General features: G+C 41.4%; 1 protein-coding gene and 3 pseudogenes across 1 annotated transcript in view; 1 reads left to right on the forward strand and 3 right to left on the reverse strand.

The window, feature by feature from the left end:
* Window positions 1–843, reverse strand: part of LOC138055596 (putative nuclease HARBI1) — a 1,170-nt gene extending 327 nt beyond the window's left edge. Inside the window, exon 1 of the mRNA XM_068901497.1 lies at window positions 1–843. This exon is cut by the window's left edge and continues 327 nt beyond it. Coding sequence (XP_068757598.1) covers window positions 1–843 — 843 coding nt within the window.
* A 170-nt stretch (window positions 844–1,013) lies between these two features.
* Window positions 1,014–1,509, reverse strand: LOC138058182 (ATP-dependent DNA helicase RecQ-like; annotated as a pseudogene).
* A 19,967-nt stretch (window positions 1,510–21,476) lies between these two features.
* LOC138055597 (TNF receptor-associated factor 6-like) lies at window positions 21,477–22,750 on the forward strand (annotated as a pseudogene).
* A 2,192-nt stretch (window positions 22,751–24,942) lies between these two features.
* LOC138055598 (cysteine/serine-rich nuclear protein 1-like) lies at window positions 24,943–25,529 on the reverse strand (annotated as a pseudogene).
* Between the last annotated feature and the right edge of the window lie 1,971 nt (window positions 25,530–27,500).

Here is a 27,500-nt window from a genome sequence, read left to right on the forward strand (position 1 = left end):
CTTAAATCCTGTCATCAACCAGGTTTTTAAAGGATAGGCTGCATTTCCAAAGATGTACGTTTGTCCTGGAAGTATGTCATTTGTTCTGGTCTCTGCATCATGAAATAAAGGGCTGTTTCTCAGAACGCGTGCATCGTGCGCTGCTCCAGGCCAGCCACAGTAAACATCGGTGAATATCATGTCAGCATCACAAACTACCTGAAGCTGCATTGAATGAAACCCTTTTCTGTTTATGTAATGTTCATGATGGTCATGTGGCGCCTTTATAGGGATATGTGTGCCATCAATGGCCCCAATGCATCGAGGTAAACCATTGTTCTCACTGAAACCCTCAATAGTCCGCATTAACCTGTCTCCAGAAGGCCACTGGATAAAATCAGGAGCAACGTTGTTCACAAGTGCGTTGCAGATTCTCGTGGTAACTCTCAACACGGTTGAACGTGACACATCAAACCGGTCTGACACTGACCTGATGCACTCAGGGTTTCCAAGGTACCAAACCGTTATTAGCAGCTGTTTTTCAATTTCAACAGTAGGACGACCTCTTTCTCGGGGTACTGGGATCTCAGGGCAGGTTCCCAAAATGTTGACAAGCCTTTGGGCCGTCGGTCTCGAAAGTCTGAAGTGCTGGCGAAAGGACGAATCTGACATAGCTGGAACTATTCTCTCAACGTACGACTCAGTGCGAACTTCAGCGTTTCTACAATTTCTCAAAAACTCCTCGAGCATCATAAACATAAGGATGTCTTCCTTTTTATCGCGTGTTTCATCAGTTGGCCCTTGGAGAAGTTCCTCCAACAACGAGAAAAATGCTAGTGGCGCTCGGCGAATTATGCCCGCCATGTTTGTTTTGAAAAAGAAATGGTTACCAGGCCCCTTGGCGTTGTTGCGTAATCTATATTTAGATTTTCGTTCCCGCTAAAACGAAAATTGAAACAATCTGGATTCACTAGATCCGAAATGGGATTGGTTAAAAGGAACGCTACCTAAATATCAGAATAAATTCGGGTTACTTACCAAGCTGAAACAGAGTGCGCCTCACCGACAACCAAACAGACAGTTTGTTTTCCGAGCAGATCTTCTTTCAGCTGTCTTGACCACTGTTTTGAAGACAACGTTTCCGGACTTCCATAGAGGAGATCCACATCGAATCCACCGGCGACCAGTTCTTTCTTTCCTTTTTCGTCTCCCAAGCCGATGGTAAGCACTCTTAGGTCTAAACGTATCAATTCTTCAACCTGTTCTTTCCTTTTTGGAAACTAAAGGTGTCACAACTAAAACACAAACATGGTATAGTTTCCACAAGTCTTTTAGTAGATGTGGTAGCAATTGAAAAATTAGGCTCTTCTCGAAACCAGTGGGTAGAATTCCGAAAACATTGTGAACAGTTTCCAGGCATAGCTTCTGCTTATGTTTCAAACCAGAGATATGACGAAAATGTTGCCAAGAATTGTTCAAAGCTGCTTCAAATTCGTCGTCAGTGAACTGTGCATTGCATGTGGAATCCATCGTTGACGGTCTCGGCAAGAATTGTGCGAATTAACAAGCAGTTGTCAAGACCTGTCAATTACTTATCTCAAAGCTGTCAACAGTCATCGATTCAACCAATCAGATCTTGATACCAGGAGCTGGTATCATGGAACGGCGGCATCAATGGAATGTCTACAGGCTCCCCTTTGCACTCCCTCATCACCAGACCGCTCTCAGCTCATCTCACTCGCCCTAGACTACACTCGGCTAACTCGCCCTAAACCCAAGCGGGAGCCTGTCCGCAGGCTACAGTGAAACAAGATGATGTACAACATTGATGTATTATAAGTAAAGTAAACACCTAGAATTTTAACATATCTTTTAAATTCACAAATATCTAGTTCTAAGCTACGCGCAGTCTCTTTAAGATTTCCAAGTAGGAGAGACTCAGTTTTATCGTGGTTAATCTTAAGGCCAGTGTGTGTCCCGAATAAATAAATAACATTAAAAAGAGTAAGATAAGACTGTTTGTCTCGGACGAAGGTTGTCATATCGTCAGCAAAATTTACTAGTTTTATTTCAATCGCCCCCACTGTTATTCCTTTTATTCGATAATTGTTGCCGATGGATATTGCTAACAGTTCGAGAACTATAATAAAAAGAGATGGCGATAAAGGATCACCCAGGCGAACTCCTCGTTTAACCTGGAAGGATGGTGTGAAAAAGCCATTGTTAACTACGCAACTCGTTATATTCTTGTAAAATGTCCTGATCCAATTACGAGAACTTGATAAATCACTACAGGCCAAGGATAAAGAGTGCATTGCATTGATGGAACTTTGAGTTAGAAGATACGGCAATCATAGTTGACATTACTTCTTTCGTTTCTTGAAAAGCGTAATTCGATTCTATCCCTTTTATGAAGACCCGTGAAAAATCTGCCTTCGTATCTGTATTTATACGAGAAAGCTCTTCTGAGCGGTTGCAACCGTTCAAAGGTATCACGATGAATAGTGTCACTTGCTGTTCCTCTCAGGACGAGGATTCTGTAAATGATGAGGTTTCTACACTCTTTGAACAAATCGATGCTTTCCAAAGCCGACGGAAATTGCTGGAGTCGCTTATGTAAAAGTTGGACTCGGCAATGGAGTGGTACGACGCCTTATATCAAACATTAAAAAAAAGGGGTGATGAAATCGAGACGCGCATCGATCGTTTCACTGGCTCCGAGCGCGAGAACATTGCAATTTCTGAAGATATCGCTTCTTTGTCGAAACTATGGGACTCTTTCGAAAAGACTAATCAAGATATTAGTGAGACATTGAAAATGTATAGGGAGGAGCTCCAGCAAGTTGACGAGGGGATACAAACCAAGAAAGAAGCAGTTGTCAAATTAATTGAAACTGAGTTTGAAAGATCACAGAATAGCCAAATGATTGATGAGACATTGAAAACATATACGAACCAGCTCCAGCAACTAGACGAGGGGACACAGACCGAGAAAGAGAAGGTTGTAAAATTAACCGAAACTCACAATGTACAAGAATCATGAGAGTAGTTGCACCACAATTCCAGAACGATTTTTTGGGTTTTTGCGATAAATAATGTCACTCGCTCTTCCTCTGGGGAGGTTGATTCTACAAACGACAACAATACTCTCCAAAGCCAACGGGAATTACTTAAGTCGTTTATACCACAGTTGGACTCAGCAATGGGGTGGTACGACACCATATATAAACCATTGAAAATAAGGGGTGAAGGCATCGAGGAGCGCATAACTCGTTTCGATGGTTCTGAGCGCGAGAAAGCTGGAATTTCTAGAGATATAGCTGCTTTACTGGAAGAGTGGGAGACTTTCGAAAAGAATAGCAAAATGATTAATGAGACATTGGGAGAATATACGAAGGACCTCCAGCGACTAGACGAGGTGATACAGACCGAGGAAGAGAAAGTTGTGAAATTAACCGAAACTGGGTTTCAAAGATCACAGAAGGACACGAACAATGTACGAGAATCGCGAGAGTAGTTGTGCCACAATTCCAGAACGGTCTTTGACAGGATCGACGAACGTATAGAAGGTGGGAATCCGATATCGCCACCCCCCCAAAAAAACCCAATCAAAGATTGAACCCCCCCCAGTGAGGCCGCCGCATTACTGAACGCGATGTGTTCCTATTTTTCCGAGCACCCTAATACAAAATCGTGCGTCTTCGACTGGAAAGAACTAAAAAAATAGTACAAAAAAACATTAAATATAAGACATTCAAATGTAATGCGACCATTGATTAACGGAAAATACTTACTTCGCAAAGACGATTTTCAAAATGGTCCGAACACAACACGGTGTTCACAAGAGTCACCACCACCTTGCGCTCCATGTTAGACTGTAACAAAGCATCCAGGAACTCCGCAACTATATCGTAGTCTTCATTTTCTAACGGCCATGCTGGCTGGAATGCTTTTTTGCACATCCGACAAAGATGGTGGTTTGATTTCCATTTGTTTTGACAACGGAGATGTACGAAATTTCCGCAGCATTCCAGGGGAATCATATTCTTGCTCCAAGGCGGTGCAGGTCCAAGACATACGCAGCAGAATTCCCATTCGTTGTCTTGTTCCAATTCGGGAAGCAGTCCCTTTAAACGCCGACTTCGACGGAGCTCCATGCTTCGAATGTTCTGATACGAAAGCTTGGAAATTACTCGAAGAGTTCACTTGCATAGACGCAATTGTATTGTTTGGTTCAGTTACGCATTCATTCATTATATTTTCCCTTATCGGTTTACGTCAAAACGGTAACTTTAGATAGAGAGATGACGTAATCGTGACGGCATACCAAGAAAGCGTCATTTTCGATTCGATCGGTGTTAGGTAGTTTATCTTTGAGTATTGAAAAAAAAAGGCGACATGTGTAGATAAACTCTTTAAAAAGAAATAAAAAGTGAACAAGTAACAAATAAGTAACCTGTGTGTTCCTTTAGAGAATAAAATGGCTTAAATTCGCGCACGAGCAACAGAAACCGACAGGACCATCCTTTCTCTGGTCGCTGACGTTTTAATTCATCGCACATGGAGAGTCGAATGTTGGTATCGTGATAACCCAGAGATGATGTTCGATCTTGCAAAGGTGTGGTCCTTTGGGGATGACGAAACGAAAGGGGATATTGGCATGGATGCAATACTGAATCAGTCTAAGTACGATCTCGGCTATTTGGAGCAACTTAAAAAAAACGATATTCGAGGCTGGAACGAGGGTGATCGCGTGTGAGACAAATTTGAAAATCTTACAAAGACCGTTGCTCCACCACTGTTGTCTGCCGGAGTCGGTTCATACAGACTTCGCTTGGGATCGCATCTTATCGAGCCTGAAGTTGCTACAGCCTGCTAACCTCGAGGTGTTACGAGAAAAATTGTCGAGGTGTCCAAAGGCGCATGTGGATTCCATTGCAGACACGTTCTTTTAAAGCCGGTGGCTCGGGCAAGCGGCTGAGGTCGTTTCTGGATGCGTCTGCAATGAGATGCATCTGACTCGTAAAATGGACGAGGCTGTGATCGGTTTGGACTCGACGAATGCATATGATGTGTCGGTAAAACAGCGACGAATCAATGCAACCTTGATGGACAGAGAGATGAATCACGTGAAAGCATATCTTTTTTTATGCGATGCGCTTCCAGCTTCTTCTTTGTCGTCCTCTCCCGGATATGCAATCGGGTTGGACTTCTTTCGAGAGAACGGGTTGGAGACGGCAAAGATGGAACATTTCTGTAAGGTGCTGGATGTAGAATCTCGAACAGTCCGTTGCATGGTAAAGGTACCAAAGAAAGGAGAAACGAAGATGTTGGTCGAGTACGCCAAGTATTTGCCTATATTACCCGACGAATCAAGAAATTTTGTATTTAGAGAATGGATAACGGAATTGATGGAAGAGGTTAGAGTTACGGTGGTTCAATGTCCAAAAGAGTACGAAGCGTTAAAATAATCTTTGGCCAATGTGTGGGTTCTATTCGAGAAGAACCAGATTCGGCATCTATATGTGAGGGGGCGTGGTTCATGTTGGAAATCTGCGTTCGCGATCCATACTAACCCCCCCTCCCCCCCACATAAAAAACGCAAGGGAGAATATTGCTGTACGGACGATGGGGTGATATACTATGTGTATTTGTTTCATGATGATTAGTTTTGTCTAATTGACAAATTTACTTACGACATCTCGAGTTAGCCCGATATAAATTGATCTTTGAATGCAGAGATGATGACAGTTTATAATCACTGTGTTTTTGGGTAATGGGACTTGGTTCGAGTACGGAAAAGGACGCCATGAACACTAAAACAGAGGAAGGGGAAGTGATCTTTGACATCAGAGAGTTGATATATTCCAAGGGCGATGTTTTTTTTTTGTAAGGGTTGCCCGTACTTGTTTTTCCCGGTGTTACAGACTATGCTTATTCCGTTACCATGTTTAAGATGCACGACGGAAGATGTCTAGATGTCAACGTCGCCTGGAGTCTGGATTATCTTGGCGGTCCCACGAGGTTGGATCTGATCGTAGTTCGCGAGTGGATCCCCAAGAAATTCAGAAGAAAGAGAAAACGCGAGGAACACGGCCTCATTCATAGGCTCGCTACCTTGAGAAAGTCCAGTTACGAGAGCTTCAAAAAGATGGAGTTAATCGAGCCTCCTGAGTGTTACGAAGAAATGATTCATCACACGTTCCCATTCAAATTAAAAGTCAGACTCCGAGCATGCATACGTCAGACTAAACAACTACAAACGGCACATCATCTCCGAGGCCCGAGATGACAATAGATTAGATGATGATGATGATGATGATGACGACGTCGAGAGTTCTGCCGACGAAACGTCCCACGGTGGCGATTTTGCCGTTTCAACCAAGGTGATGCGCACCAACGATACAGAAGAGCAATGAAGGGACGTATGGTATTTACAATAAAACAAGAAAAGAGTTACTCTTCACTGGCTTTTCATTATTTAATGCCCCCATGACGAGCGACCAAAAACAGTCTCGGTACCAGGATTTGAAAATTACAATAAACTGCTCTTCTCTATATAAAGACTACTTTATGAACGTATAATCTTATCGTTAAAAGAATTGGCCCCGAGAGCGTGAAAAGAAACAATCTTAACATGGGACTTGATACTATCCAAGGCGAAGTGGTATATGACGTCAGAGGGATTCTTGGAGTCTACGATGAACACATATTTTTGGCGGACGGTCGCATATACATTATCCGGGGATTGGACCCAGAACCCGCGTTTAAGGTGGATGACCGATACATCAATGTTGGTATGGCTTGGAGTATATGTGAAAACGATGGCCCCATGACTTTAGATCTGATTATAACCCGCGAGATACTGCCATTGGATTGCAGTAATGAAGTCAGACAAAGAGCCCAAGCCGATAGGAACAAATTGGTGCGTAAACTCGCCCCTATCGGGAAATCGCATCATGACGACAAAAAAGAAATAGAGATCGACTTATCTGAATTGCCCCAATCCTACAAGAATTTGTACGATTATACATTCCTGTATGGAATTGACCTGGACGCGGGGTTGGAAATGGGGGTATACGATCTATTAAACAGGTGCAATACAGAGGACGAAGTTTTGGTAGAAGACGACAAGGGAATCGATGACGAAAACGAAGGCGAGGTAGTAGACAGGTGACTTTGCACCCATCAACAAAGACTAGCCCACTGACCATAGCTGATGCCTACGTACGGAGCAGCTCTATCGACACGACATTGAAACTTGTATTGATTAAGGCCCAATAAAAATGGTTACAACGACAAATGTTAGCAGCTGTGCATTTATTTTTTATCCTCGCCTCCTTATGTTTGCACGGTGCTCGCATGTTGACCCCGACCCAATCGTTCCACGAGGCATCTTTCAAAGTTATTTAGGGCTGTAGTCAATTTTGGTGCCCCTCTTTTTTGACATAACCAGCAGACTACGTCCTCGATTATCCCGTCAGCTTGCAGTCTCCATTCGTAGTGCATCTTTATTGCTCGTTTAAAACGCTTGCTCTTTTCGTCGGGCCTCCGTTTCTTCATTTCCGAATAAACTGACTCTATACCCTATTGAAAGTATCCATCCCAAAGAATCGATCCATTTGAATGCGGTGTCTCTTTGGCACATTTCTTCTAATCGATTTCCAGTTAGAACGGTAAAACTCATCTGTAACTTTATTCAAACGTCTCAAGAGCCAGTCGCCTACATTTTTCCCGTTAATCTTATCCGAATGTATTTTCTTTCCATCCAAACACCTTTAGCGCAGTCTTCGTAGAGACTATTCACTTTGTGTATCGCTAGTTCCTGACTCATGCTTTTCTGGGTTAGCTCTCACTGTTTGGTCGATTTTAGAGGCTGTCGTTGGTTTCTAATACATTTATGAAAGACATCGCAATCGAATGACGTTTTTTGTAAGTCCTTTTCACGTCAACTGGATATGCAACGTCGGCAAGGAAAGGATCAACGTCACCACACGATATAGGCATAAGCCATCCGGTCAAAGCTCAGAAGCATACGTATGTCTCTAGATCAATTATGTCATTCTGTCGTTTTTTTTCTCTCTGTTGACGTTAAGGAAGTTGATGACGTGCTTAGAGTTGCCCAAATAACCCAATAAAAAGAGCCCCGACAGACCAAAGGCCTCAGACGAGTTCGAGAAATTCAAACGAGAAGAATCGACATCACCCAGAGACATCTAGCTCGGCTAGCCTCTTTCACCATGGCCTCGGATCGGTGTTGTATTTGTTTGACAGAGGACTGGGAGGAACCGTCTTTTAACGAGGACGGTCTCGTATTTCACGAGGATTGTGTCGTTAGACTCGAGAGACACCGATGTATCATTTGTCTCAAGGAAGAATGGGGCTTGCCTGTCTTTGCTGACAATGGTCTTCGGTTTCACGAGGAATGTGCAGTAAAGGTCACAGACAAGGACCCGAAAGTTCTCGGTAGGGTGTGCGTCACCATTGACCAGGACGGTTTTATGATCGACGGAAGATTTCACTGTCGCGAGCTCGGATGGGCAAACCGTAGAAACGAATGCGGAAACGTCAAGTTTACGATGCCTTGTCGTTTCAGCGATTTGAACGACGATAATAAAAGAAATGTAAAGTACATAGCCCAACGGGTCATCGGACTATCTTTTGACGACGGACCAAAAGAATCTCCGTTTGATTTGGAATGCCTCTCGGGGATGGTGCAGACCATATATCTACAATCGAAGAGCAAGGAATGGGACTGTGTCGCCTATAAAGGCGGTCACTTTGAAAGAGATCTGTTGGAATCTTTGGCCATCCCTGCCTACGAAACGTAATATCTCAATCTTAAACACATAATAAACTTTTGATTTTTTTCATTGATGTAAAGCATTTTTAATCAAGTAAAGTGTGATTTTGTCACAATGATTTTTTCTGAATAAAAAAGTATGTACATGAAATTCGTTTGTCTGTTGATGCCTTTGTAGTCAAATGTTAAGCATTCCTCCTTTGACCCTGAATAGATTTCGGGTCAGGCACTAGAAATTGCACCAAGAAGATTTCTAAAAGGGGTATTTGTCTATTAACAAAAGATCGTTGCAAATACATGCCGCCAGACTCCTTGAGACAACAAAAATAGTGTTTTTTTTAACTACGTCATAACGTTACTGACGAGCAATGACATTAGGCGTGATCCAATACAATCGAGCGTCACTAGGTTGAAAATCGAAGCGTGCGCGACACACAGGGCATGTGTTCGTCCCACTTTAATTCAACTGCCTAGCACATGTCGTGTGAAGTTTGTGTGAACATGGCAGGACTATGCAACCACTAAAGCTGTCTTCTAAGCAGACCCCACACTCGTCGTGTTCTGAGGATTTCCTGCAGCCGTGGGTATCTTTGAGAGGATTGTTCATACACGTACCGCATTCGTCGCAGTGAAAGGATTCGTCCCGGTGTTCTCTGCAAACGCCACATTTGTTGCAGTGAAAGGGATCCGTGTCAAGAGAGCGAGACACTTCACAAGTGACGCAAACATATTCAATCGCCGTAGCTTGGCGGTCTCGATATATTTCCCCCTTTTGTTTGGTAGGTCTAAAGCGAGTTTGGCAGCTTAACTCAAACGAGACACTTCCACCGTTTATCTCTCGTACAATTACCTTTGAGATCTAAGGAGACACAGAATCTTTGCAAACGTTTTATGGTTCGGTGCTTGAGGTGGCACTTGGCGCGTGATCTTAATAGAGACAAAAGATTACGAAACCCTGTGAAGTCACAACAGATCATAATACCGCTCTCGGGGATTGTATATACCACAAGAGACTTGTTCTAAAGACCCTCTAACGAACAAAGAATGCAAGAATTTATCGTTTTATTTTATTTTGTGGCGCCTCGATCTCATGTCAGAGAATTTTAGTCTATGTTTTTTTCTTTTTCTTGCGCCCGTTAGCGCGTTTTGGCTTGGTCTTCTTAGTTGACTGCAGCAGCGCAGGGTCTTGGCCAACCTCAGAGTATTCCACTGTTAAGATGAATTGATCTGACGTAAACTTTTCTTGCATGAGCTTCCAAAGGCGGTGCATAAAAGAAGACACTTGCGCTCGCGGATTAATACCCCATGCTTTTGCCGTAAACGTTGCACCATCCAACTCCGTCTCGTGTGTGTCTTCTAGGGCGAGAAAGAATAATAGGTCCTGTCATTTCAATTCTTCGGCAAAAAGTTTCTCGAAAGCCGCACGAAACATGTCTACCAGTTTCTCGACGCCTGCTAGTATCAGGCATCCGTCGTCATCGTACCCGGCACTTCCCGCGGTTATTTTCATGGTTTATTTATAACAAAAATTTTTGTGGTTCGTCCCGTTAGACAAAAGCCTCAGCGACATTAAAGCAGCGATGAACTGTTTCACATCCATGATAAAAACAACAAACCGCGTCATACGACTTCAGTTCACCTTTTAGTTGGAGGGTCGGAGAAATAAATTCTATCATAGGCATTGAATTCTTCAAAAACTTTTATTTTTCACCTACAAAAGCTAATATTACAAATTTCTCCTTCTTTTCTTTCTCTCTCTTTATATACATATACATATACATATACAAATACATATACATATGTATACGTATGTTATGTAATGACATGCATATACAACTTTTAATCAAACTCTGGACATTCGTCTAACAGTTCGGTGTGTCCATTCTTGGTTTTTGCATTTAGTATTGTATCTTCTATCCATTGCCACAATTCATGGCATTCCGCCTTTGCACAACAAAGCTGATCTATACAAAAATTACACCCGGTAGCTCCGGGGGTCGTCTCCGGGCAGCCGAGTTCTTTTAGATCGATGTTTGGTATCTTTAGTTTATCCAACAATTCCTTTTCTACTTGTACTTCTCGGTAAGCGACCACATTTACTTGTCCACTACGAGCTTCCTCATAAAGGTTTAAAATGTCTTCCTCTAAACATTCTTGCTCATGAGCGTTCTTGTTCCGTCGAGTGTCGAAGTTGAGGCCGTGGACATGTCTCTTGCGATGTTTCGCCATCTTCTTATCCACAGAGTTCAAGTCATCGAATTTAAAGGGCATCGCATACTTCTGGTGACTGGAACTCCCATCCCAAGAGACAGTTCCTACTTCTCGCACATAAAATTTTTGGGCGATATAATACCCCTGTAGGCCCAGGGCCATACACACGTTATACAGACGATATATGTCGATGGATAACAACTTAACCTACACCAAGAGTCTTCGGATATATACTAAATTTAAGTTACGTCATATCGGATGACGCACAGATTGAAATCAACAAATTAACGGCGATGATATCTTGTTATAACATAGAAAAAAAAAGGGTTATTACTTTATAGCTCTGGTATGCCGTCAGTTCATTCAACCTTTTTCAAGCTGTTTCGTCTTTCTTGAACATCGGTAATCCACTTTTGAAAAATACTACATAATGCATATGCACACTTAATGTCCGGCGACCCTCATATATGATGATCGCATCCATCCGATAACTGATATCCACTCTTTTTCAGAAACTCCAGCTTTGGGTAACCCAAGGCATTAAGATCGAGACTCGGTATGTTCGATTTGGTCAACAATTCTTTCTCTTAGCCACTTAGACAATTGGCAGTCTCGTCATTCAATTCCCGAGGTCGTGGCTAGAATCACCTATCCTGACGATGCAAGTATGGGCGCGAAACGAGTGCGACCGCTTGTCCTGGGCGTGTGGGTAATTACCGAGTGGATCAAACGAGTGGTAGCTGATTTGATTACCGACGAAACCAAAGCGTTGATCAGACTACATTTACAAGCGGTGACGGCTTTCCCTGGTCTGTCAACGATTCGCATGCATTTGAGCGTCATGGTAATGTTATTGATCTTATCTGGAAGGGTTCCCACCAAGCTGCAATCGCCAAACTTTCAGCCCTGTGATCTGAGCGATTTGCCGGTCGAGCCTCGATTCTATCGCATGCCGGGTGTGGCCTTAGACAGGCACACGTTCAGAGGTAAACATGCAAAAAATATGCGTAAGTATTTGGAAAAACATTGCGAAAAGAATGGTCTGCCTCTTCCTCCCAACCAGGATTATTCGCACGGCCCTCCCTCTAGTCAAACACGACAGGGCTTTGAAGAATTCATGTGAAACATCCAATCGTGCGAAGAAAAAAACGAACAAGGATTCTTGCCTCTTTTTAAGGAGGGGGCTATGAAAATGTATCGCTTGCAGCCAGTCAGGAATCGAAAGCGAAAATTTATTCTGGCGAAAACCGCATCGAGCGAAGAAAGCGAGACACAAACTAAACGGAGTCGTCGAACAGATTCAGAAAATGTTTTGACTGTCGAGACTAACTACTTGGAATGGATCAGAGAACACACTCCAGATGACCTGAAATACCAGGTTCAATGGGAGGTCTTGACGCTCGACACGCCCATTGCACAGTTACCCACAGGAGGTAAGCCTCGAGTCATGATCGATTCTAAACGTTTGCTGCGTCTTTAAAGGACCGTTCGGTGACCCGAGAACGCCTTTGCATATTGTGGCGTTAACCAAGCTAGCTCGCGAAGTATTTGGTTTGACTGAGTGCGTACCGGATATCCTTCCTTTTGTATGTGACGCAAAAAAGATTGGTTTGGTAAGCCCAATGATAGGTGAAAGCGCCCAGCCCTCCAGTACTCTTTCCGATAACAAAGAACGGGGTTTGTGTAAATTACACCAATATGAACCCCAGAAAATTTCCTCGCTCGTCAATGCGGTGGATATACTTAAAATCACCACTGTGAAAAATCTCTTGCAATCTTCCGATAACAACAGTTCAAACATGTTGGTGATCAAGGGCGATGAGAACGTTTATGGACTGGATTTTGGATTTTCACATGACAGAGAAACAATTAACTACTCAAGCATCTAGATATGTCGAAGGATGAACCAGTTTTAAGTGGGCGTTTTCAAAAATACCCAACAAGGCCACGCTATCACAAATAGACGGATTAGTTCTATTGTATGCAGGGGAAATGTGTCATTGGCTCGATTCGCTCAAAGATGAAAACACCAGAGTGCGATACAAGGACACGCGTGAACGTTTTCCTGTGGCCGTAGCTCCAAATAATTATATTGAATGCTTGAATTTGTTCTTAGCATTTTTTAAACGCGTGGCCGATTCGACTGGTATAGTGTAAATAATGAGGTGACAATGCTATAAATGTCAATAATAAAATATATGTACCATAAACGATTGTTCGTGTTGTCTCTGAGTTCCAGTAGTCCGCAGGGCAATTTTTCTTTTTGTAAATCTAGGACTAGATCAACAGCGTAAGTCGCCTATAATTCGAAGGAAAAAAAAAATATAATAATAGTGATAATAAAAATGAAAAGAATGGGAAAATAATTACAATGAAAATCAAATAACCCAGACAAACTCGGACTCGGTCCCCCTGATTAAGAGTCAACATTATGGAGTTTAAGAAACGACGACGGCTACGACAACGACAACGCCAAAAAGCAGTAATATTATTGGTTGAAAGAACCAAAATGATCGTGCTGCACGCATTTTTGAACATTTCTCAACCCGTACTCGTCAAAACTACTACGTGAAATTACCAAATTTAAGGTTTTGACGACAACGTGGACAAACTACAGTGAATCTTTCAGTATCATTCTATACTTCAAATCCGTCCAAACCAATCCAGTTTTAAGACACTTCGCCCATATTGAATAATATAAACAAGATGGAAATATCATGATAATTAAAATAGCTCAAACTTTTATTTTTAAGTGACGTTTTCGTCGCCGTAGCCGTCGTGGTTTCTTAAACTCCCTAGTATCGAGTCACCGTACACCATCGAAACAAAGGCCTACATTGCTTGTTTACGAAAAGGAAAACAGACGCCTGCGAATTGAACCCAGATCAATATTTCGTAAAATGTCGACAAACACAAACCATGGTAGAGTGATACACGAAAAATATATTTGGTCGAGCACCGAAAAAAACAAAAAACAAAACATAGACGAAAGATAGAACGCTAAAGACAAGATGTGAACCCAGTTCTCTGAATTCAACGCCGAGAGCCCAAACCACTCGGCCATGGAGCCAAACACAGCATGTCCCATGTTACATGTTAACTTTATGGTTGGTTCTGTGAACCAATTCAACACATTTTCAGCAGATCATACTTGTCGTAATCTAGAACTTTCGCTTCTGAATTGGTTTAAACGTCGGTCGCTTGTGTGCATTTTGGTTTTACGTCGATTCGTGCCTAATTGACCATCGACAAAAAATACAGTAAGGCGTGCGATTATCTTACGCGATTGGAACTGTTTACCCAAGACAATCGACTGATTTGCATTGCTTCTCACACCTCGAAAGCCCCAAAATAGCGAATTGTTTTTTTTTTTCGGTTTTTTTCGGTATACATCTTGTCATCGATAACAAGTTATATATGTCTCATTGAAATGTTCCGAAGACATCAAACACAGAGAGAGGGATTGGAAATCCTCGTTTTTTGTTTGGTCCCAGTTCGTCATGGGTTACATAGTTTAAAAAACACACTTTATCCAAAAAGCATGGTGTTGGTCATGAATGCCTTTGCGACTTAGCACAAAAGACATCTGATGGGTACGAAATGGGCCCCTTTAATTGCAATGAATGTACATTTGAAGTCCTGGAGCGAATGCGGAGACAATAAAGTTTCTTCGCATTCACAATGTCGAACAGTGCCTAATATTGGCTATTGGGTCGTAACAAATACAGACAAACCTTTTTGGTCTCACAAATCACTTCATTTACAATTCATTCAAAAAATACAATCCTATCTATTATATTTCCAATAATAATACCAGAGTCAATGTTACAAGCTTATATTCTTTTTCCTAAGTATACATTGCAACAATTTACATGCAATATAAAACTATGTCTGTTGTCAACTAATGTAAACAAACATCGCCGTGTAACACATTCATATGCATGCCATGTTTTTTTTTTTTTTTTACAAGACGTTAAATTCTAGCCTCGATTGTAGACATAAAAAAGACCCGAAAAGTCATGAAATTTTTTTGTTATGGAAGCTTACAGTCGATAGTTCCGCCGTAGGCTGGAAACGGTTAGTTACTCGACCAAGAGACAACCAGAGACAACATTCACTATTTAGACCACCAAAGTCAACCAGATACGCTGGTATGTGATCTCGAGGGCAAGTACTTTCAAAATAGCACTACCCACGAAGATAATCATGGATCGAAATACACTCGAGTTCAGAAACTATACAATAACGAATAGACAATACACATCCTCCCATCAAAATAACTCGAGTTCAATTATACATTACGGTATCGATCAAAAAACCAAAGACAACTGTCTTTCACAAGATGAAATGCAGCAATGAAACCCCACGTCAAGCACTGAACATGTCTAATTCAGCGACATGTAAAACCAGATCAAGGGGAACGAAAAAAGCTATTTCCTCACTTCAGATTTAAAGGGTCACGGAAAAACCGAACGACTATGAAAAACCCTGATGTCGTGAAACGGAATCGAACAAGAAGAGGTCGAGTAATTGAAGAAAAAAAATGGCAAACGGTAATTGGGGTGCATGGAATGACGGGTGCACCATGTTACAGTGTTAGCACACCCGTTTCATGCATATGAAAGTGCACAAAAACTAACGTCGGTGCTAACATCTCTATATTTTTTTGGAAAAAATAACTGTTATATATCGTGATCGGAGAAGTCAAAATTGCCAATTGTTCTTATGCAGCGGAACAAGGTTTTCGTAATTACATCCAGGCTTCAATGTTGATCTCTGTAAAGAACCGGACCAAATTTGTTGCCAATGACCGTTGAAGTACACAGTTAGAAAAGAGGATGGAAACGTATTGAAACTTGAAAAAAATAATGGCTAGTTTTAAGACTATGTTTTCAGAAAGACACCGAAGATTAAATATGAAGAGCTCTTGGTGCCATGAGATATTGCATACCTTCAGTGGGTTTGTCAGGAATGTTGCATGTCCACAAACAAAACACGCCTCAAAGGTAGCAAGATCAATGAAATGATATTTGAACTGCAGATACTACATAAAGAAATCTGAAAATCCAGGATAGGACTTCAACGGAGGTTAATTGAAAGAAAAAAAAAATTGCTCATTTTGCAAGCACGTCTCAAGCTATACCGGGAGTGTCTGCAGTCTCTGCAAGATTGAAACCTCTAAATGGACACCGATTCTGTGATATACGACTGTTCAGGTAGTCATCAGGAACCAGAAATTTTTGTGGAAAAATAAATCGCCTAGGAAAGCTATGGATATATCTTCCACTAATATGACTCCAGTTCAAAAAATGCATCACGGCAACATGGCCAGTTTTTTAAAGTTTGAAGACAAATGTGTTCAGAAAGTCAACAGAAGTTAAACACGAATGAGTGTTTGTGCCATAAATACATTTCATATCTTCTCATAGGGATGTCACGAATGTTGTACATGTAAACTAAAGTAATAATATAGATTTTTACCCAATTTGACCTAAAAATAGCAAGCAATATTTATGCATCATGTAACACTTGCATAGAGTGTTTCTATTCGCACGATCAGTAACCTCGGTTATTTTTTTTCGCTCGATTATTAAATGACAACAGAAAATGAGTAAGTTCTGGCAAGGCCATGTGAAAAAATGAAAGACCAATACGACCGTCGTGAAATCACATAAACACTCTACACACGTGCCTTTTAAGTAACGAATGTAAACAAATTATCATCACGCATTATCGTTACCTTGGCTGTTGCCCTAACCAGACTCAGTATCTTGTAAGGCATGTGCCAAAGTCTTTTTTTCTCTCTCAAGCTGAGCGCAGAATGGCTTCGCTATTTTTTATAAAGTCTGTTCCTTTATGATATGAATTTGTCCTTTTAATTCAAAGCTATGATGTCCTTAAACTAGCCAGGGTAATGACTCCACGAGTTGCTTAAAAAGACGTCCCATGAAATCTAGATCGATCCCATTCTTCTTGTAGTGTAATCCCTGTGACATTTCCTTAACTTTCTTGTGGATTTCCATTCTAGATGCAGTGATTCTTTCCAACCACGATGCAAAACCGCCATCGGATTTCACCAATTCCACCATTTTATGCTTCATATCCAAAGATTTCATTATATTCAAAGGATGACGAAGTGCTTTACATCGGTGATCGCTCCCGGACGGAAACCATGTCAGAGACTGTTCGTCGTCTATTTGAAACTGACTCCAATCAGTATCATCTAGTATTTGTAATGCCCCACACATGAAAATCAAACGGGCCACTTTGTTTGAATGTTTTAAAGCTGTCCATTTCTGGGAAAAGGTATCCAGACAATACAACAGCTCCTTGTTTGTTGATACCTCCAATGCAAATTCTCCGTTGGCAGTGTGACGCATATTTGTTTGTGGAACTACATCTCGTAGGTCTGCTATGGCTCGTAAAATCTTGACCAAACAAACTCCTCGTATCGCACTGTCGAAAGACGCAACACCAATCGTCGTTTTTCCTTCCTCTATAACTCTTATACCGTTCGAAATTTTTTCTGACTGCATTATACCAAGAGGTCCCTCGGCGCTGACGAAAGACAGAACACCAAACTCTGGTTTTTCTTCGTTGGTAACTTTTGTATCGTCCGAAAATTTTCCTGGTTCTATCATGTCGAGACGTCCTTCAAGAATCTCTGTCGCAGTTTCGTCTATCGCTAGAGTTTGACCTTCCTCTTTTTCTAGGAGATACATATAATCATCTTTTTCTGGGCAATACGGGCTGCTCTTGAATAAGTCGTCGACATCATTCGAAGCAAGGTTTCGTTCTAGTAGTTCAATCGATAAAATCGCAATACGCTGTTCCTCTTTACGCATCTCACATGACTCGCCCCCAGTCTCCTCATTCAACATTTCTTCGTCTCGATTACAATTAGAAGATCTGTCTTGTATTGGTGAATTCGAATCACCCACTGTATTTTGTGCTGTTGGTAATGGCGAATGCCGCTCATTCAAATCGGCCACCGTGCTTTCGATTGTTAAGTCGTCTGTGGGCTTAGAATGCGAAATCGGAACACGCTGCTCATATACATGCACCGGTTGTGACTCGGTCCCAGCCTCCACATCCAACATTTCTTCATCTCGATCAAAATTAGGAGATCGGTCTTGTATTGGTGAATTCAAATCACTCACCGAGTTTTGTTCACCATGAAGTAGTAGTGACTGAACGTATCTGCTTGGTGACGTTAATTGCCATTCATTCGACTCAGCCGCCGTGTTTTGGAGCTTACGACGATTTGATGATACCCTCAGTTTAGAGACTTGTACTCGCAACGATTTTATTGGCGAGTTAAGAGGTGAATGCTTGTTCTGAGATCGCGTTGTCGGCAGAACTTGTTCTTTGTCTTCGCTATCGCAAGTACTTTCAACCCCGCTACAGTCGCTCAGTTCAATGTAAGCATCGTTGTCGTTCTCGAAATCACTCTCTCCATTCCCCCCACTTCCACTTTCACCGTCACTCTTGCTATCTAGTTTGTGTCTTTTTACGACAACCAAGTCTTTTGATGCCGTCTTACCGGTTGTTATTGGTATCCTCTTTTGCGAGAAACTCGGGTGCGATGAATCTATCGCAATGACGTAATCATCATCATCATCACTGTTAATCGCAAAATATTTTCTCTTGTCCCCTACTTCTGGAGGACATTCCACTGGTCCACCCTCGTCTTTTGCTCCATCGGTTCCGATTTCCATGGGTATGTCAGTCAGACAAAGTTTAAAATCTTTAGGTTTTTTTAAAATTAGTTTCTCGATAACCCAATCACGCTTTTCAGTAAAGCAGGTCTCATGTTGTTGTTTTTTGAATTCTTCCTCAGATTTTTGACAATGCCTTACAAACGATTTGATGTCTTGTTTTCCACTTGGTCTTGCGATTCTGCATGTGAGTTTTTTTGTTTCTGTCTTTGTGTGTTCCCTGCGGCGTGCGATAATCAGAGGCAGCCAACGGAACGACGAAAGAAGTTACATTCATGGCTCTCGCTGTGGATAATTGTTCTTTTAACAGATTGTCGATTCTGTTCAAAGGCGCTTTCTTCAATGGAGATGATGATGGGCTCATTTTCAAGTAATATAATATGCAAGCAATCAGCGAATATCGGTCTAAATTACCGCTGTTATTGTGATAGATATATAGGTGAGCCATCGAACACAACGTCATCATTTTCATCAGCGTGGGTGTTCCGACCAACATTCCAATACCATCCACAGGTGACGAAAATCCACCTCTCTCGTAATCGTATCGCCACAGATGATTCTTTACCACATGTGTTCTCTGAGACACCAACTTGATTTTGATTATTTCAGGCGAAGATATCTTCATCTTGCTCAAATTATATCCAGCATCTCGAATGGTTTCTCCGTGTTTTGATACGAATTCGTCTACAGCCGTTTGCAACAAACCGGTCTGTTTTATCCATTTAAAAATTACGTACAGGCACATTACGCTGGCTGACCAAGCTTTCGCTTTCGTAGTTTCAAACTTGCACGGCATAACTTCATCCCACAACTTCCTTCCACTTTCGTTGATCTTGAACGCTTTGTTACCGTTTTTTGATTCGATGAGAATCAACATCTTATAAGCTAACATTGCTCTCATCAAAACTCAAAACTTTGACGTCCAAAGATTCATGTAGTTTCCACATCATTTTTTCCCACGAGACAAAGATCTTTTCTGACTGTGTTTCTTTTAACAAAACTTGACATGGTCTCGACAGTACAGACTCGCTTGCAAACTCTGGGACAGTTGCTGGCAGCGAACAGTTTTTAAAGAAGGACAATTCAGACAAACAGGCGATGTTCAAATTGAAAGCTGAAAGATTCACACTCGCACCTCCCAATGCAATCATGAACCTCAACAACATGTCCTTATCCGAAGCATCGGCGCTGGTCAATCTGTTTAAGATATAGTGCAAAAATGACGAGGTGGGATGATATTCACACAGGCACTTCACCAATAACTTGATTCGCTTCGTGATACTTCGATTCTGTCGAGAAAATATAAACTGTTCAAATCCGACATCTCATCTTTGTTGCGGCATCTGATTGCTATACAAGCACAGTTTTCTGCGACCTGCAGTGGAAAGTCTTGTTCTTTCTCCTTAGAAAGGGCCATTTTTTTTCCTTCTGAGTTCTCTTGGTTTCTTGTTAGTTCTTCTGAGTCGTAGCTTTCTCAGTGGTTTGATTCTAGCTCAACTGTGTTCCGTTTTTATAGCCAACTAAATGACCTTGGGCCTCGATTGCATGCCGAGTCATGGAAATGCGAAATCATTGGTGGCTGAGTTCTGTATGAAATGGCTAAACTTACATCATAAGCAAAAGTGACGGCATATCCACAAATATCAAACACATACCAAGGCTCCCGACATACCATAGCCCACGAAAATACCGAAACTTTATTTGTACGGGCCTTACATCATCATTGGTGATTGAGTTCTGTATGACATGGCTAAGCCCACGAAGAAGAACGTACATCATAAACAAAAGTGACGGCATATCTGCAAATACCAAAACTTGTAACATACCGTAGGTCATAGAAATATCAAGGCCCTCAAAGTAAAATGACGCCATTAAAAAAATAGCAAAGCCTGAAAAATACAGAACCCCAAAAAATTGATTCTTGTGTGGGTGTCTCGTGATACTGAGCAAATGATGCTATAAATATTTTTACTGCCTTTCGACGCATACCTTTGAGGTATAGGCTATTAAAAGGCAGCGTAACCTTTAAAAATACTCGTCCTAAAAAAATACAAGACCCCCAAGATATGACGAACCTAGATTGACCCTTGTAGAGTTTAAAATACTTGTGCAAAAAAAATATATATATATAGTATGTTACGAACCGTAGTTAAGTGTACTCTCTGGGATCGTTGCTTATAACTTCTAGTAAACCAATAATTTTCGGGGTCTTTTTCCTTTTTTTTTTTTTTAAGGTAACTAACAGAGACATGCAGAGGAAGAAATTAAAGATTCGTTGGAACTCGCCTCGAGAAAACGCTCTATTTTTCTGTTGGGACAGGTATTTTGAAAAGGAAGCTCACAAAAGCATCGTTTAGTTTGCTGCACACGGCACAGTGAAAGAGGTTAGCAGAGACAAAGGAAAAATCAAAAATTCGCCGAAACTGGGAAAAAAACTAGCGCCACAGTGTTAGGTTGGCGTATCAATAAATTTGAGTAAAAAGAAGCAAATCTGTGTGTTTCATTACACAACATTAAAACAACAATCGTTTAATTTTTCTTTCTAACGTTATGGATGCGATGGTGTCTCGAAACGAAAAAAATAACCCAAGAGGGCCATCGAAGGTGGTCTGGTTAAATTAACACAAATAGTTTAAAAATAACATCGTTCAAAGGTTGTTAAAAGAAACAGCGTCAGACGAAAATTAAAATATGGCGATAACCGTTCTCTGCTATATGTAGGTACGAAGACGATCGTATTCGAGTTCTGAGACCTTGCTAAAACAATGGATCCTGTCTTCAATAACGATATAGAGGGATATGACTTAAATTTCGATCGACCATTAGGGCACGATTATGAATGCTCGATCTGTTTGTTTGGTTTACGAAATGCCGTGCAAACCCCATGTGGTCACCGATTTTGTCGCGATTGTAAAATGCATTCTTTGAAGACATCTGGGTTGTTCTGGCCTAATGATCCACAGTTCATAACCGAATCACAATTAAATGTAATAATGGATCGCCAAGTATTCTGTCGCTACAAGACAACGGCCGGTTGTACATGGAAAGGCCAGCTTGGTGAACTAGAAACTCATCTGTCGGAGTGTGAATTTGTTCTCAGAGATTGTCCGAATGATTGTGGAATGAATATGGCCAACAGAGAGATCTTAACTCATGTCATGGAACATTGCGTCGAACGGATAACGGCTTGCAGATTTTGCACGATGGAAGTCAAATTGAAGTATCTGCAAGTCCATTACGACGACGAATGTACATGCTATCCCACTAAGTGTGTGAATTGCGGTCAAAGTAATATACCGAAATATAAAGTGGACGAACATTTTGAAAATGAGTGTCCTGCTATTCAAATCAAGTGTCCGTTTAACATGGTTGGCTGCGAGTTTACTGGCCTTAGGGCAGATGTAAATGAACATGTTCGGAGTGTGATGAATAGCCATTTGGCGGACATGGTGAAAGCTTTTTGAACATCAGAACAGGCTCCAAATCGTGAAATATTCGACATAAAACAGACTATATCGGGCCTTTGGCGCAGTGTTCAAACTATGCAAAATTGTTCGCACGTTTGTAATTATTTTTACATATGAGAAATCGACAATGTAGGCCAGCAACAACGAGAAGCGATAAGGGGTTCAACATCGGCTTTCCACTCTCCTAGCTTTTATACGGCTCTTGAAAATGGTTACAAATTTTGCCTGAGGATTAATTTGAATGGAGTAGACTCGGGAAAGGGAAAACAGATTGCTTTCACATGATGACAGGGCATTTCGATGACAGACTACAATGGCCATTCAAGGGAAACATTACCTTATCGCTTCTAGGTCAGTCGTCAAAGTCAAGTGCTCCGAAACACATCACCAAAACGTTCCAAATCGGCACTGAAGATCTTCTAGCATTTCGCAGACCGACCACCGAAAGAAACTATAAAGGCTATGGATACGTCGAATTTGCGCCAATAACAGTTTTATCTGATGTAAGATATGTTAAAGACGATAGAATGTTGAATCGAGCCGAATTTGACCACATTAGACAGAAAACATAAAACTAGAAAGAGTTCAGAGAATAGATTTTTTAATGACGTGTAATAATCGTGTACGTTTAATAAATACGCAACGAAACATACAGATGAATACCTTTAATTGTTTATGTGGTTCGTTTTTTAATCCGATCTTGTTCTTGCGTTCCTTGAGTCGCTGTCTGATCCACTTGAAAAAAGCATGACATTCCTCTGTCACACGTTGAAAACAGCTTCCTACTGCATGGTGTCCGCAATTCCTCTTTGGTTTGTGACACACTTTTAGCATGTCTGTACATTTAGGGCACTTATGCTCTTCTAGGTCTATAGAAGGGATGTTCAAATATCACAACAAGTCTTTCTCTGTGTGACCACCTTTGTAAGCTACAAGATCCTTTCGTTCTGTCTTGGAGTTCTGGTACACAGTGAGTATCACTTTTGCAAGCTCTTCCCCGTTGAGAGCGCGTTCCTCTGGCTTGTGATCGAAACGAAGCCCCGTGATTTCTCTAGTCACAAACAAAGAGTTTGTTTGTCCTTATGGGACAACTCATCAAACTTGCAGGGCATTTTTCACGTTTCCATGTTCCTTCCTATGATTTTCTCACCCGAGTTCACGAGGATTATGTTTACCATCGACAAAAAAAGATTTCATATCTAATAGGACAGCGACTCTTTCCAATGTTGCCGCTTTGTCTCCTTGCGACATGATTGCACAATTTTCATGAATCCGTAAACCTATAGCATTAGAAATCGGTAAGTCCCATTCTGTCTTTAAGCAGAAAGAACAGCAGTCTTGAACAGACATGATTCCCAGCAAAAAGCTATCATCGCTTTTAAGATACATCATACGCCACGCTACTATCGTTTATAGGTGATTTAGTTGTAAAACCGTGACCCAAATCTGAGAGTCTCAGAATCGCTTCAAACCGAGCAACGTTGATAATCGAACACGGAAACACCTTGATCGGCCTTATCGTTGTGACACAGTAAAAATGACCTGTAAACAAGCAACGTGGAAATTTGAACACACAAACATATTGCATTGATTATATTATTGTTCCAGTTTTCGAACACGATAGCCTAATATGATATGATAGAGCTGTTCACTCCGTTTGAGTAAAATCTACACTAGATTTAAACGCAGTGGCTCATATGAACCAGTCTGAAAGATGTATCCTTTTTTTACAGAGAGAACATATGAATATTAAAACGTCCATCGATTGTCACCGAGGTTAGGGTTAGGGTTGGGGTTAGGGCATTTCTCATCTTAAAAACACGCACTGACTGTGTCATGGTCAGAAGTCATTAGCTGTGTTGGGTCGTGACTAGTTTTTACTCCGACGCATTTTTTCGCTCTGGTCAGAATACAAGTCATCAGCTATGTTGGATCGTGACCTAACAAATGACATTCTTGCGCTGTTTTAACTCAGCACATTCTTTCACTAGTCTAAGTGTGCGTGGCTTCACTTATCTGTGACTGCTGGTGACCAGGTTTACTCGAATCATGCTAACTCATCAGCTATGTTGGGTCGTGACTTAACAAATGACATTTTTGAGATGTTTTAACTCAGCACATTCTTTCGCTAGTCTAAGTGTGCGTGGCTTCACTTATCTGTGACTGCTGGTGACCGGGTTTACTTGAATCATGCTAACTCATCAACTTTGTTGGGTCGTGACTTAAAAAATGACATTCTTGAGATGTTTTAATTCAGCACATTCTTTCGCTAGTGTAAGTGTGCGTGGCTTCACTTATCTGTGACTGCTGGTGACAGGCTTTACTCGAATCAAGCTAACACCATAAAAAAAAAAAAAAGGAAAATACTAAGTGGGGTTAATCGATAAGAAATTGCATGTTAGTTTTTCAAGGTACTGGTTACTCGTTTATCACACGGACAATCAAAGATTTGTGGGTTGTTACATTTTTTATTACTCTTTTGAACTTCAAAGGACATAATTCCCCGGCGTTGAAGTGGTCAATGTTACATTCATTAAAATTCTTGTGGCCCGTTGCATTTTTTCGCTACAAAAATACCTTTGCAAGGGTGATGATTTTTAACGGAGCTTAAGTCGAGTTGTTTTTTTCATTGTTGCCGTGGCGTCTATTCCCTCGACACGATCATGCAAATTCGTTTATCACACGGACAATCAAAGATTTACGGGGTCGTTACATTCTTTTGAACTTCAAAGGAAACGGTTCTCCAGTGTTGAAATGAGCAATATTACATCACGTTCTCGTGGTCTTGCATATTTCCACACACTTTCACAAATGTCTCAGAGTAATGTTTTTTTTATGGAGCTTAGATCATATTCTTTTCGCCATTGTCATTGTGACAGCCATTGGTTTGACAAGAACATGGAAATCGGTCAAAGTCGACTTGACAATCAATTCCATTCAAAGTGCATTCACACGTTTCTGGCGAGCAAATGTCACCGCATTCCCAGCCGCACGTTACACGACTCTGTCTGATTTCTTTGCAATCGCGTTTCTCTCATTTTACGATTCGCCGATCCCGGTCGCTTTTAAAATACTTTCTCTCGCACTTTGCGAAATTGGTGCCAATGGTTTCCGGTCGTTGCTTTTTGACCCATTCGCCTTCCCCGGATCAAGTTGTACTGTCTCGATGCAAGTATGTTTTCTCGCCATTCCTAGGGTTGATCCTCCCGTCAAAGGAACTGCAACGAAACCTTGCTTTCGAGGGAAATGATAAATGGTAGCCTCTCCAAAACTCACTCTTTTGATTTTCACCCGCTCACAATCATCCCAACGAGAAGAGTTATTATCGATGCCACGCTTTCGTTTTTCCATCTTTAATCACCACAATGTGATAAAGTATCAGACAGGCATGATGATCTATCGGGTTGCGTGTGTTGAGTCTTTGTGTGGACTCACGCACAATTAAATTTTTGAACTGCTTCGTCTAAGTAAAGGCGAAACGACCGGCGATTCTTTTGTTAAATTTACAGGCACGACACGTAATTTTGTTCTATTTTTGTCACTTAGCCAACTAAAATCTATACGATCCATCAGAAGTAAATCGAGACGAGTGGCCAAAGATGACCTTCGTTCCCCCGTAAAACACATTTTCACAGCAAGTGAAGTTCAACTGCCATTGATCTGTAGGTGGAAAAAAAAAAGTTGTAGTCAATATTAGTTTATAATATGCAAATTCGTATACACTGTCAATCACACGTCATACATTGATCGACAAGTCATGCAATCTTTGTATATAACACAACACCAAATGCCAAACGGTAAATATGGTTGCGTTATTTTCGATTGAACCATGGGGGTGGGGATCCTAAGTGAATTGGGACACGCATTCTGGTGTTGATCGAACGTTAAAAACGGATCAAAAATAACACTTTCCTATAAGAGTCACACAATCTATACCTAAATCGGAATAATCGGTTGCGTTATTCGTATGGAATCGTGGGGGTAGGGGTAATCAGCGTGGCGTGATGTTGAGGGATTTGTATGACATTCGTACATCGGGTAGGGGTGAGTTTTTTTTTATATGGACTTTAAAACGCGGGCGTTTGTTAGCACTTCCAGGCACAGTCTATATTCAAGTGCGGGCAGGTCCTTTCACGGTTGTTTAAAAACAGTCTTCACATAGTAGCCTTACCAGGAGAGGGGTGGAGGGCATTGCTGGCTCTGGTGGCGGAGTTCTCGGTGGCGGAGAAACAGGCGAGTCACTAAATTCGGGAATTGGTGCTCGGACAACGCAACTGAACTAGCCATGGACAATCTCCTTGGTGTGGAGGACGGGAATAAATAAGCTTTGGTTGGGGCGAAAGAAAGGCTGTCTGACATTGAGCTAATTGACTACAATGAAAAGTACGGAAATGAAAATTCCAATAAAAAGACAAAAGAGAGGGAGTTTAACAACCACATCAGTAAGAAATAATTGTGCATACCATAATACATATTTTGCGATTACTCCAAGCTTTTCGAATTGTGCAATGTACATGTCATGGATTAGTTTTATTTTTGGGAAAAAAAATTTCAAGCTAATTCAATTTCGATTTTTCCTTTGTTTCAGATCATGATAATCAGAATTTAAGACAAAGAACAATCAAAATTGAACTGGTTTGAAAAATCTTGAACCATAAAAACAAAAAAAAACGAACCACAACTTACACATGCACGAAGCTACCTATGGCAGGATTGGTACAAAGGTTTTAAACGACGGATCAAATATTGCTGGTCACGACGATAAACTAGTTGCTTGGCAATCGCGGCGAAAGGGCAACCGAAAATTTAACGATCTCCTTAATACTGTTAGGATGCTCTACTCATTGAGCTACTAGAACTCCTGAGGGTCCAGTTCCCTGACCAGGGGCCCGTTTCTCGAAAGTACCGAAAACTTTTTGGGCCCGAAAAGCCATTTGTGAAACTGCCATCCGCTCATTTTGGAAAGCTGATCTTCTAAGATGTTTTCAAGATAACAAGAAGCAGGAAGTCTGTATCTCAAGTTTGTTTCTTGCGATGCAGAGGGAATTTTGACACCCGAAAAAGGTCTCGAAAAGTTTCGGGAGTTTCGGGACTCCAGGAATCTGATTTTTCAATTCGCCTTCCACCCGTTGCCAAGCAACTGGTTTATCATCCTTCCCAAAGGCACATTACTCATTCAAACAATAGTTACAATTGCTGCTCACGATGTATCATCTGTCATCCTAACCTGGAACCTGCTCATTTCACACCTTTTTTTTGTGATAAAATACATGCCGGAGGTGAAAGCTGCGCAAGTGGAGAAGCACGCATATATTTTCCACA

The sequence above is a fragment of the Montipora capricornis genome, chromosome 7, assembly GCF_036669925.1.
Source record: "Montipora capricornis isolate CH-2021 chromosome 7, ASM3666992v2, whole genome shotgun sequence".
In the NCBI taxonomy this organism is placed as follows: domain Eukaryota; kingdom Metazoa; phylum Cnidaria; class Anthozoa; order Scleractinia; family Acroporidae; genus Montipora; species Montipora capricornis.